Raw genomic sequence first — 13,566 nt, 5'->3', positions numbered from 1 at the left:
ATGATGTCTTTTTCCAAGGACTGGTCCCACTTGGAAATTTGCGAAATGTGTATAAGACCAAGTTTCATCAGTCATGCCTCTAAGGAGCATCCTGGTTGCACTACCTCCAAAGCAGACCTGTTTGTTCTTTTGGAATTTCATTGGATATTCAATGCTCCTCTCCAATAATACAATTCAAAGGCATCCGTTATTCTTTTGTCACCCTATTCACTGTCCATCTTTCATATGTAAGAAATAACTAAAAAAAAGCACTACCCTATAGCTTTGGCCAAGCATACATTAGTCTTAAGGCTGACATTATTGTTCTTTAGCACTTTAGAACACTTGACAGCAACTTCAGTTTGAACTTACATATGAGTAATTGCTAATCCATTCCACAGTCAAACCCTGTTCTTGTTTTGAATGCTGATATTGCACGTCTCCATCGACTTTTTTCATAAATATAGCCAATAAGATTTCTTTTTATTGCATAAAATGAAGTCTATGTGTTTAATAACCACTTATGTTTGGGGTTTTTAAAAAAGCATTTGTAATGAATAAATCATTGATCATACAAAATTCTATCATTCACACCCCAGCCTCATTTCTGTCTCTGAGTTCATATTTTCCAGTTTTCAATCCTTCTTTGTTTCCAACTTTTTATATATAAAATTGATGGCAGAAATGCAAAAAGTTATATATATATATACATACATAGTTGTGTATTTTAAAAATATACTCTGTTTTCTTTTCTACTCCATTCTGATCTAGTAGTAAGAAAGAAATTTTACTGTCAATCTAAAGGCAGACAGTTCAAATCTACCAGCTGCTCCAAGAGAGAAAGATGAGCAATATCTTCCTGTGTGATTTACAGCCTCTGAAAACCTGCTGGAGGATCTGCTATGAGTTGGTTCTGATGCAACAGCAATGAGTTGAATTAAGCTGATGGATAAAGTAGCCAAGTTCTCTCCATGAATAAACATATTTCATTAAGAGTATTACGTATTTCTATTCTACATTTATGTTAAAATCCACCAGATATCTATTTTACAGATAGCTTTTTATAAGGGCTCTCTATAAATTAAAAAGGTAAAAATCTTAATTTGTCATGTGTAATGGTTAATGTCCATCAACACATATTTACTGAATACCTCCTATATGTCAGTTGTAGATAATGCTGATGATAATCTCAGTCTTTAAGTTTCTTAGGTGGTATTGTTATGTGCTGTCGAGTCACTTGCAACTCATAGTGACCCTATGTACAACAGCCCTAAACCATGCTCTATTATGTGCCAATCTCATTGTCTCAGACACACCCACTCCCTTTACCCCAGTCAATCAATCCACATCGTACAGGGTCTTCCTCTCCTGTGCTGTCCTTCCACCCTTCCAAGCATCATGTCCTTCTCCAAAGACTGGTCCCTTCTTGCAACATGTCCAAAGTATGTTAGATGAAATTTCAGAATCCTTGCCTTCAAGGGGCAACCTGATTTAACCCTCTTTAGGATGAACCTGCTCATTTTCTTAGCAGACCATGGTAAATTCAATACTCTTCTCCAATATTACTGCTCAAAGGCATCAATTCTCCTTCTATCCTCCTTAGTCATTGTCCAGCTCTCTGACACATAGCTAATGATTGCAAAGACCATGTCCTGTATCAGGTACACCTTAGTCTCCAGAATGACACCATTGCTCTTCAGTAGTTTGGAGAGGTCCCTAACAGCAGACTTTCCTATTGCAATACATCTTTTAATTTCCTGGCTGATGATGCCAAGAGTGTTGATTGTGAAGCCAAGCAAACTAAAGCTGTGTACAATCTCAATCTCTTCACCCTCCATCATGATAATGCCAATGGGCCCAGTAGTGAGAATCTTTGTCTTCTTGATATTGAGCCTCAATCCATATTGAAAGCTGCAGTCCTTAACCTTCTGCAGAAAACACTTCAGGTCCTCAGTTTCAGCAAGCAGGATTGTGTCATCTGCATAATGCAGATTGTTGATGAGTCTACCTCCAATCCTGATGCCACACTTCTCATAGAGTCCAGACTCCCAGATAAACTGTTCTCCATATACACTGACAACATATGGAGATAGGACACATCCTTAACACACACTCTTCCCCATTTGGAAACATGCAGTCTTTCTTTGCTCTGTTCTGACGACTACCTCCTGGTCCAAGTATAGGTTTTGCATTAACATGATCAAATGTTCTGGGATTTCCATTCTTCTCAGAGTCCGTTGTAATCTACACAGTCAAATGCCTTTGCATAATCAATGAAACACAGATAGACGTTCCTCTGGTACTCCCTGCTTTCAGCTAAAATCCATCTAAAAGTCAAGCAAAGAATTATATTCATTGTGAGTCAATTCTAAATGACTGCATAGAGAAGTCCCATGCGAGCAGAGTGGAGGCATGCCTGACCTTGTTGGGGTCCTTATCTGTATAAGTTATCTGCGTCATGTAGCAAATCCTCACAAATGAATGAACTTAAAACAAGATTCATTTATTATCTCAATTTCCATGAGTCAGGGGTCAAAGAAAAGACCTTAATTAGTCGTCTTGCTTAGGGTCTTACAAGTCTTCAGGAATCATCTACAAGTGGCTTCTCCTCAGAGGCTCTGCTGAGGAAAGAGCTGCTTCCAAGCATCCTGAAATTGTTAAAAAAAGAATATATTGGGGAGCTCTAGTGGCCTAGTGGCAAGGAGCTGCAACTACAATCCCAGAGGCGCATGGTTCAAATCTCTTCTTCTGCCAGTCAGATCTGATTTGACGGTACACGCACACAAAAATAATAATAAAAAATTTTTTAAAAAGAGTGTATTTTCTACAGCTCTTGGATTGATGAAGTCTCCATCTTCAAAGTAGAGAGAAACAAACAAAAAGAAATAGTGTAAGTCTAGAGAGAAGCTTTTATAAAATTACCCTCCTTTAAATACTACCATGGATTGAACTGAGAAAACAAACCTCAAAGTCATTGCAGTTGAGTTGGAATCATAGCTGAGTGTCATAGGTGACCCTCCAGTGGATTTTCAGGAGGCTGTAAATTGCATGAGAGGAAATTGCCCATCTTTCTCCCATGGAGTTGTTCGTTGATTTGAACTGCTTTGGTGTTAATAGTGCAATTTTTCATAGCCTATGCCACCAGGGCTCCCAACAAAAAGTAACCCATCTAAGGCAGGCAATTTATACCCAGGATATGGCTCTGAAAGTATCAAATATGTGTGCACTATATTGAAGTTATATGAAAGTAAATAATGATGAATGAAAAGAATTGAAGTTACCTATGCTTAGAAAGGTGTAGGGTCAGTGAAAGAGAGGAAGACCCTCCAAGAGGTGGATTGACATAGTGACTGCAAAAATGGGCTCAAGTATGTCAGAGATGATGAGCCATGGTACAGGATAGGATATTGTTCATAGGGTCACTATGAGTCATTCTTGATGGCACCTAACAATAACAACAACAGTTTCTTCTAGAACTTTGGTGGTGTAGTGGCTAGTTCTCCACTACTAACCAAAAGGTAAGCTGTTCAAATTGAACAGCCAGTATATGGAAAATATATATGACAGACAGCTTCTCTAAAGATTTGCAATTTTGGAATCCCTATGGGGCAAGTATATGCAATCAGGTAGGATTGCCATGAGTTGGAATTGAGTAGTTGGGTTTTAGGGTTTTAATTTTTATATTTCAATAGGATAACTTATACATTAAAACTATATAGCTTATTAAATAAGTAAAATAGAGTTGAATTTTACACTTGAATTGCTATTTAATAGTGGATATTTTATAGAAGTGGTGGTGCAGGATAGCGCAAGACTCAGATCTATTGTTCTACATTATGACTTGTAGTTCACTCAGTGACACTTAACAGCAACAATAAATGTCAAATATTATTTTTATTTTCTCTGAATAAATTTATTTTTACTGAATTTCTGTGCATCAAAATTAATGAAAAATAGGAACTATAATACGATCATTTGATCACTTTAGTTTGATCAAATGTGTCACAATTGCCTTCCTGTATTAATTTATAATATAATCATTAAAATGCTAAAGTTAATTCTCAATAGCATAGGAAGTCAATTTTATTCTGAGTTAAATTATTGCAGTATTAACTTTTGCCTCCATAAATTTATAACAATTAATCAAAACATAATCACACTTAAGTTGGCATCTCAATTTATTAATACACTACTTTTGATTGCTTGTGCTTTGTCCTTGTCAGAAAAAATATTAGAATAAAACAACATTCATGAGATTATCCTGCTGTGAAGTGAGAAATAATGCCACCGATCCAAAGAATTGAATGAAATTATAATTACTTATGTAGGGAAGGACATTTATTAATTTCCAAATTCAATTATATTGCCAGTTATATTTAAAAATGCAATTACATGCTTAAATAGATAATCAAACATCCAAGTCCACTTAGTTTGTTCCTGTTCTTATCAAGTATGGGATAATTGCTTTGCTGTTGGGAACAACCTGTTGAAATTTATAGTATAATTGTCCCTATGTGATATATTTTTAAGTGTGAAACAAGCGTTTCTACTAGCACTGTCATCATTGAAACCCTAAGTCTCTGTAAACTTTCATTAAAATTAATTTAAAAGAATGTAATTTGTTTCATTTTGGCAGTTCATTTGAATTTTCTTTTTTTATTATATTATCTTTTGTGTGGTTTTAACAAAAGTTTACAGAAAAGTTGGATTTTAATTCATTTATTGTTGCATATTTTGCTTCATACTCCCTAGTTGACTTAAAAAAATTCATTCATTGTTGCATAATTGAGTCTACTTTGATATGCACCTCTTATTCTGAACTGTGGTCATACAAATACAAATATACTCCTTTTAAACAGTTCTATCCCTCGTTTGTTCCAATGCAGTGTTCATTATGTGTTCCCTCTTTTCTTACTTTCCCCATAAACCCCCATGTCAGTCCTATTTTATAACAGTGTTGGTATGCAGTATTTGTCCTTTTGTGGCTGATATATTTCATTAAGCATAATGTCCTTCAGGGTCACCCATGTTGTGTTAAAGTTTATGAGTTCCTTGTTTTTCAATGCTGCGTAGTATTCCATTGTGTGAATATACCATAGTTTTCTATCCATTCATTTGTTTATGGGCACTTGGGTTGCTTCCATCTCTTTGCTATTTTGAATAATGCAGCAATAAACATGGCTTTGTATATATCTGTTTGGGTGGCAGCCCTGATTTCTTTAGGGTATATTCCTAGTACTGGAATTGCTGGGTCAAATGGTATCTTTATTTGCAACTTTTTTGAGAAAGCGCCATACTGCCTTCCATAGCGGTTGCACCATTTTACGCTCCCACCAACAGTGAATAAGGGTTCCAGTTTCTCCACAACCTCACCAGCATGGTTGTTGCTCTGTTGACCTTAGCTGTTGCTCCTGGGGTGAGACGATATTTCATAGTTGTTTTGATTTGCTTCTCTCTGAAAGCTAGGAATTTTAAGCATTTATGCATGTGTTTGCCATCTGAATGTCTTCTTTGGTGAAATGTCTATTCATATCCTGTGCCCAGTTGATTAGGTTGTTTACCTTTTTCTTGTTGAGGCGCTGAGGTAGTCTATACATTTGAGATGTAAATATCAGATATGTCCTTACCAAATATTTTTCCCAGTCTGTGAGTTTCCTTTTTACCCTGCTGGAGAAGGTTTTTGATGTGTATAGAGAAATAAAAATGAAATTGTTTATTTACAAGTTCTTTGAAAGTATAAACACCTCCTGACACTGAGGGATTTCAACTCATAGTGATCCTATAGAACAGAGCAGAACAAAACCAGGCATTAAGGTTTCCAAGGCTATAATTTTTTTCCTACTATTTTATTTAAAAAAATTTGAATATAAATTTGAACAAATTCTTTCCATTTCCCTCACCTCCCCATCAAATTGTACAACCCAGTAATCCCCTCTTCCCCCTGCACATCCACATTCCTCTGCTTCCAACCTCCCCCACTACAATAACGGTTTTATACAATATTTATCCTTATGAGACTGAGTTAGTTCACTCAGCATAATGCTCTCCAGTCCCTCCCAAGTTAGGTAATAATTTACAAAGTTATTGTTCCTGCGTGCTGCATAGTATTCCATTGTGTGAATGTACAATAATTTCTCAATTGATTCGTTTGTATTAGGAAATTTGGGCTGTTTCCATGTTCTTGAGATGGTGAATAATGCTGCTATGAATATATATGTACATGCTATGTACAAATCTCAGTTTGTGCCTCAGTTCTCTTATTCTCAGGGTGTATTCCAAGTAGTGTAATAGCTGGGTGGTATGGAATTTCTATGTTCATCTTTTTGAGGAAGCACCAAACTGCCTTCCAGAATGGTTGTACCATTTTACAATCCTACCACCAAGACTGTAAATCTTAATGGAAGCAGATTATCACATCTTTCTCTGGGAAGATGCTGATAAATTCAAGCCAGTAGCTTTTTCATTAACAGTGGAGCAGTCTAATCACTGAGTCCCAGGACTCCTAGGAAGTTGAACTAGGTCTACAAAATTTCCACCAGTTTATTAGAAATTCTAAAGTTAGAGTGGAACCTTATATAAGACCTAAAAATTCATACTGTTAAATGTCAGAAATCCAACGACATTTTTGCCTTGTTCACAAGGGGTCACACTGAATGGAGGAAACTTAAAACAGAACCACAACCCAGTCCCTGTGGATTTGCACTCCCAAATAGGGATGAGGGGTTGATATATCCTCACACAACACACATAAACGGTGCACAGAACACAATAGTGTGATGACACACACCCAGTGCTCTGACTTCACAGTGGTGTCCCAGTCTGTGAATGCCCATTCCATTAAGTGCTTGGTTTCCAAGGTATGCATGTCAATTAGTAACCTACATTGTTGGACTCAACATCCAACATAGTTCCTTAACCTGAGAGTGAGAGTGTGAGTAGCATTCAGCTGCAGCTCCTTGCTGGGGCTTAGCCAGCAATTCTTGGGCCTTTCCCAGCAATCCTTTGACTTTTTCATTGAAGCAACCTAGACACCCTCATCAGACATATAAATTTATCTTCCTGACCTTTATTGTCCTTCACTATCTGCAGACCTTAGTCCAAATTAATTCAGCCCAAAATCCAAGTATTACTGATTTGAGGAAGCAATGGAGGACAACTTATGCTTAACTGGTTAGATAACACACCAGGCAGGGCTCCACATACTAGAGTCTTAGACTTGTTAAAATAAGCAGAAGGTCCACAGAGCAAGAGTGTCCACTCCCAGTGAATGTTCGGCAAGAACTTCTTGGTGGATCGTGTCCTGCAATCATTTTATCAAAGACTGTGCCATACTGGCTATTGTTGTTGTTGCTGTTATTGTTTTGTTATTTGCTGTCAAGTTGCCTGCGACTCATAGCAACCATATGTACTAAAGCCTTAAACCCTGCTCTATCCTGTGCCAATCTTATTGTCTCTGACACAACTAACTACATTTCCCCAGTCACTGAATCAATCCATCTCATCGAGGGTATTCCTCTCTTTTTCTGTCCCTCTACCCTTCCAAGCATAACATTCCTCTCCAAGGACTGGTCCCATCTTGCAATATGTCCAGAGCAGCCTGGTATCACCCTCTCCAGGACAAATATGTTTGTTCTTCTAGTAGTCTATTGTGTTACTCTTCTCCAGCACCACAGTTTAATGCCATCAATTATGTTTCTATCATCCCTACTTATTGTCTAGCTTTTTGATGCATAATAAGTAATTGCAAAAACCATGGCCTGTATGAGGCACACCTTAGTCTCCAGACTGAAATTGTTGCTATTCGGTACTTTGGAGAGATCTTTGACAGCAGACTTTCCCAATGCAATTTGTCTTTTTATTTCCTGGCTGCTGGTACCAAGAGTGTTGCTTGTAGAGCCAAGCAAACTAAACTTACTAAGAATCTCAATCTCTTCATGGTGCTATAAATTTGCCCAATGGTGAGAATCTTTGTTTTCTTGATGTTGAGCTTCAATCCATATTGAAGGCTGCAGTCCTCGACCTTCTCCAGTAAGCGCTTCAGGTCCTTCTCAGTTTCAGCAAGCAGGGTTGTGTCATCTGCATAACGTAGATTGTTGATGAGTCTACCTCCAGTCCTGATGCCACATTTCTTCTTATTGAGTCCAGGCTCGCAGATAATCTGTTCCACGTATAGATGGAAAAGATATGGAGATAGGACATATCCCTGGTGTACACCCTTCCAATTTTGGTGATGACTCATAGCGACCCTATGAGCAAAAGATCTGAGCCCTTTTCTATCCTGCACCATCTTCACATTTCCTGATACACAACAGCCCATTGCAGCAGTCACTGTATCAGTCCACCTCGTTGAGTGTCTTCCTCTCCTTTGCTCACTCTCCACCCTTCTCAGCATCATGTTTTTCTCCAAGAAATAGCCCCTGTTAGTAACATGCCCAAAGTATTTGAGCCGAAGCCTCATCTTGCCTCCAGAGAGCACTCTGCACCCTCTCCAAGACATATATGTTCTTTTGGCAGTCTATAAGATGTTCAGTGCTCTTTTCCAAAACCTCAACTCAAAGATGTAAATTATTTGAATAATAATCATGTTAACCAGTTTTCCTTGTATGCCTGTAGGTATTATCCTATCACTCATAACATTGTATTTCAGGACAGAACTTGAAATTGACTTTTTGACTATGAATGCAACATCATTCTTCTGTTTGTCATTCCTGCATAGTGATTCAAAGTGGTCAAAGTTGGTCCATCTTATCTCACTAATGTCTAGTATATTTATATTCATGTGCTCCGTTTAATTTTAAACCATTTCCAGTTTTCCAACATGCAAGCTATATACATTCCATATCCCAATTATTAAATGATGTTTGTTACTGTTTTCTTTTCCTCATTTCCACTAACTTCCAATTTGGGCTCTACCACTACAGTGCTATTACTATTCTCTTTCCTTAGTGTTCATAGGGTTTTCAAAGGCCTGTTATTTAGGAAGGAGATGGCATATCCTGCTTCCTAGTCCACATTACACATATTATACTTTCTAGATAGAAATATAGAATTCTCTGTAGACTAAGCTTTCAGGAATAGTTTGTGTTTAAATGGTTGAACTTTTCAGCAAAGACATTCATATCTTCATATCTTTTTGTGAGTCTTTCATACTGAAGTCTCTCAGCACATCTTTTCTTACTTAATATTATTTATTAGATGACAAATGAGCCTTGGTGGCTCAGTGTTTAATTGATAACCAAAAGTCAGCTATTTGAACCCCTTAGAGGAGATCTGACAATTTGCTCTCCCTCTCAAAAACCCACTGTTGTCAAATCGGAACTGACTTATAGCTGGCCCTTCAGTGGGTTTTCAGAGGTTGTAAATCTTGATGGAAGAAGAATTCCCATCTTTGTCCCTTAGAGATGCTGATAGATTTGAACCTCTAGAGAGGTTCCATCTTTGGATTTGTGCCATCTTTCCATTTGTGGGCTATGCCAACAGAACTCCTAGGAAACCTTATGAGGCAGTTCTACTCTATCCTTATATATGAGATTTTTGTGAGTTTGAATTCACTTGGCAGCACACAACAATGAAATGAAAAATATTCTCTGCAAAGCAAAGCGCTGTTCTATTCTGGTTAAGTTCATTTTATAATTTTGGAAAACTTAAATAATCACCTAGAGTGATTTGTCTTTTTTCCTCCTCAGGGTATGTAATTTAATATTTTAGAATTTCAGTTAAGCTGCAATTGCCTTATATAACCACGTCATTCATGTACTTCTGCACCGTTAATTAAAACAACTATATTATGAAATCTGACTACTAATCAAAAGGTTGGTTGTTTGAATCCATCCAATGGCGCCTTAGGATAAAAGGTCTGGTGATCCGCTTCCAGAATAGTCACACCTTGAAAACTCTTGGGAGTGCAGTTGCTACTTAGTACACATATGATCATAAGCAGCCAGAATAAAATTGAAGGCAGCTATTTTGGTCTTTGGCTGGCAATAACCAGGCCCAAGATAAAGGAATCAATAAATTTAAAATCTGTGGAGCAATGTGAGGATTAACTGTAGAGATCAATGCCTTTTTTCAAGATTGAAATTTGTCTCTGAAAAGCATCCATGATTTGTCCAAGGTTATTCAGCTAATTAGGGTCAGATTTTCCTCCCAATTTGGTGTCTGTGTCTCTCTTTCTGGGTCATTAATAGCAGGCCTTCTTGCAAAGTTACATGCAACAATATTGCTTGGAGATTGCAAATTAGACATACAAAAGGAACAAAACAGCTTTTATGAGAGTTCCTTAGAGTTGCAACAGTACTAGTATGTCCTTTGGAAAATACAATTCCAATTGAACATGCCCATCATGCCCTCTGGAAAATGTGAACCTAAAATCAGAAAAGAACTTGTGCAGTCGAGTGGTAGAAGGTATCATAATGACAAATGTTACCACGGGTCAGAGAAGTTAACTTCCCCACCTCACAACTACTAGACTTAGATTGTTAGAGGCTTTCCTAAAACAGTTTTAATTGCTTTTGTAGTCCTTACGTGGTATGCTTCTCTTCTAAGGGAGTCAATAGATGTAATTACCACTTTCCATAATATTTTTTCTAACACAAATAAAACAGGCATAATTTTCTTTTATATAGTTTTGTTTATTTTAAAACAAAAAGATCGTTTTGAAAGTGAATTTCTTAGAATAAATACATTTTTGGGGCAATGATCATCTATTGTCTATGCAAAATGTAGAATGAAGTGGAGAATTTAACCAGTTTTGACTCTTACCTCCTGTAGAGTAGAAGTAAGCCATAAGGTTTCTAAGACTGTAGATCTTGGTGAAAGGAGCCTGCCTCATCTTTCTCCCACAGAGTGGCTGATGAGTTCAAACCACCTATTGATTAGTAGCCAGATACTTTAACCACAGTGCCAGCAGAACTCCTAATTAGCAGTTACCTCCTTTTAAATCAACTTCCATGGCTTGGAATTCATTTGTTCTACACAGAACTCTGGTGACCTATTGGTAAGGAGTTGCATTGCCAACGTGAAGGCATATGGTTCAAATGTGCCAGCTGCTCTGCGGAAGATGGATAGTGTCCTACAATGTGATTTACTGCATCCGAGAACCCGCTGGAGGGTCAACTATGTGTCAGTTCTGACTCACAGTCCGTAGCAATAACAAAAGACAATCTATAGTTCAGGATCAATTCAGGTATGCAGTTTTAAAAGAGATGGTAAATTATGATAGCTCTGTGCTTACTTACTTTAATTGCTTATGAATCTTCTATCTTGGAGAAAACAATTGATTTATAAATGACAAGGATGGCAAAAGTGATAAACCAAAAAAGAGCTTTATTGAACTGATACATTTGCCTTCTATTCAAATTAGCACTGAATAATGTTCTTGCATGGACTCTTAGCTGACCCTGCAGTAAGTTTTCTGAGGCTATAAATCATCTAGCAGGAAACTGATCATCTCCTCAGAACAGAGCAACTGGTGAATTTGAACTATGTGCTTTTGAGTTGGCAGTTCATGTCCTTACCACTAGGTCATCAGAGCTCTGTTGTTAGTATTGAGTATTCAGTTGTATTTGTAATAGAACACACACAGGCACACAGGGAGGAAAAAACATTTGGGACTGATAGATTGAATTTTTGTTTGCTAATTATATGACTGCTTAGGAAAAAGTACTACATAGACAGTTACTTTAAGATATTGTATATTATTATCAGGAGTGAATGGATATCAATATTAAACAATTTAGAAAAAAATGATATTAATTTTCTTTTTCTAATACTAACAAAAGATAACTAGGCCTTTTAATTTATAAAAATGTAGGGAACACTCCTATATGAAAGAAGTCCACCAAATACATTCTAAACAAATCACAATTAGGAGATGGTTATAATAAAGCTATAAATAATTTGATCTCACAGTTGGAAATTATTCATTCTTAATTTTCAATTCCTGCCATTTCAATGCTTATCTAAAATATATACTGTTTTTATTATATGATCAATTTATATAATTTTAATACATATTGTCTATTAGAAGATATCTGTAAAATAGTCTTCTCTAGGACACAATTAATATTGATTTAAAATTGTTGTTGTTACATGCCATAGAGTCAGAACCAACTCATAGTTGACCCTTCAGTGGGCTTTCAGAGGCTGTAAAATCATAGGAAAGGAGATTTTCCATCTATCTTTTACAGAGCAGCTGGTGGATTCATATCCTTTGCCTTTGGGTTGGCAGAAAATTCCTCTACGTTATTTGTTGTTGTTGTTGACTTGTACCATCAATTGGAATGGACCTTAGCTGACCTTCCAGCATGATTAAAGAGCCAATAAATCACATGAGAGGAGATTGCCCATTTTTCTCCCACCGAGTAACTGGTGGATTTAAACTGTGTGTCTTTTGTCTGGCAGCACAGATTCTTACCACTAGGCTACTTAGAACTGTAAAAATGCCCTCGTAGTACACTGTGTCATTCTTGGAAACTGTGTAGTTCTGCTGCTCATTTTGAGTTTTTCATAAATTTCATGATTTTTTCCCCTCTACTTTAAAAGTGTAATATTCTTGTGGGTTTCTGATTTAGATTGGAGAATTAGTATACATTGTGGAAGGAACAGGCATGATTCCATTGCCTTCTCCGTTGATTCCAACAACTCTTTCACATCCACTTGACAACAACAGTTATCCCGAAAAAGGTAGAGTATATTTCTTCACTTATAAAGCTGAAGGGTAGCCCTTCTCATCATATAGTGTCTGAACCATCCCAGTAGCCAGATTTTTCAGTATTTAGTTAGAATCCGGAAGGCTCCCTTTTATTATATCAGAGTCCATTTAATAATACTGCCTCACTATTAATTAAAAAAGTATCCAAGGTGATTCTTTTTTAAAGCTTTGTTGAGATCAGTAATGATTAGAATTTGGCATATGAAGTATTTTTTCAATAGAACGTTACAATTTTCAAATAATCTGTGATCCATTATACTCTCAAAGAGCTTAGTGAAAGGGAGTTGTGCTGACAACCCAATAGCAGGTGGTTTTATTTTACCAGCTGCTCTAATATTCTCCCACGCAATTTACAGCCTCTAAAAATTCGCTGGAGGGTCAGGTATGAGTTTTTTCTGACTCAACAGCACATAACAGCAACGATAATACATTCTCAAAGAAGCCCTGGTAGAGTACTTACACATACTAATTTTTTTGGAGTCAGAGAGGTTAGCTGACTCTCCAGTGCGTTTTAAAGAACGGTAAATTGCCATGGTCTGTGGGTTAACAGCACAACCTAACTACTCATTACGCCATCAGCGCTCCCCCTGGTGGAATAAGATTGGCAAGTTAAATCCATTTTAAATCCATAAAGCCATTCAGCCGAAGAAAGACCTTTTTTTTAAAAAAAATTTAAATAATTTTAATGAGCATTTACAGATATTTTGGATTTCCATTCATTCATTGCTGCACTTCTCTCCCCGCCCATCCCTCCCCCCAGTTCTCTCCTCTCTTTCAAAAGTAAAAGAAACACTCCCTCCCTCGTACACAATCCCCCCCGCACCCGTCCCACCACCCCAAGTACATTCCACTATGCAACCTTAATTCTGGACTCT

General features: G+C 37.1%; 1 protein-coding gene across 1 annotated transcript in view; it reads left to right on the top strand.

Moving 5' to 3' along the window:
• Positions 1 to 13,566, top strand: part of CHDC2 (calponin homology domain containing 2) — a 135,108-nt gene that overhangs the window by 110,226 nt on the left and 11,316 nt on the right. Inside the window, exon 15 of the mRNA XM_006881847.1 lies at positions 12,552 to 12,663. Within this exon, the coding sequence (XP_006881909.1) occupies positions 12,552 to 12,663 (112 nt within the window). The remainder of the gene's footprint in view (positions 1 to 12,551; positions 12,664 to 13,566) is intronic.

Source organism: Elephantulus edwardii, unplaced genomic scaffold (assembly GCF_000299155.1).
Source record: "Elephantulus edwardii isolate Elephantulus edwardi_28Jun2011 unplaced genomic scaffold, EleEdw1.0 scaffold00016, whole genome shotgun sequence".
Classification (NCBI taxonomy): domain Eukaryota; kingdom Metazoa; phylum Chordata; class Mammalia; order Macroscelidea; family Macroscelididae; genus Elephantulus; species Elephantulus edwardii.
This window is presented reverse-complemented; position numbering and strand designations above follow the sequence as displayed.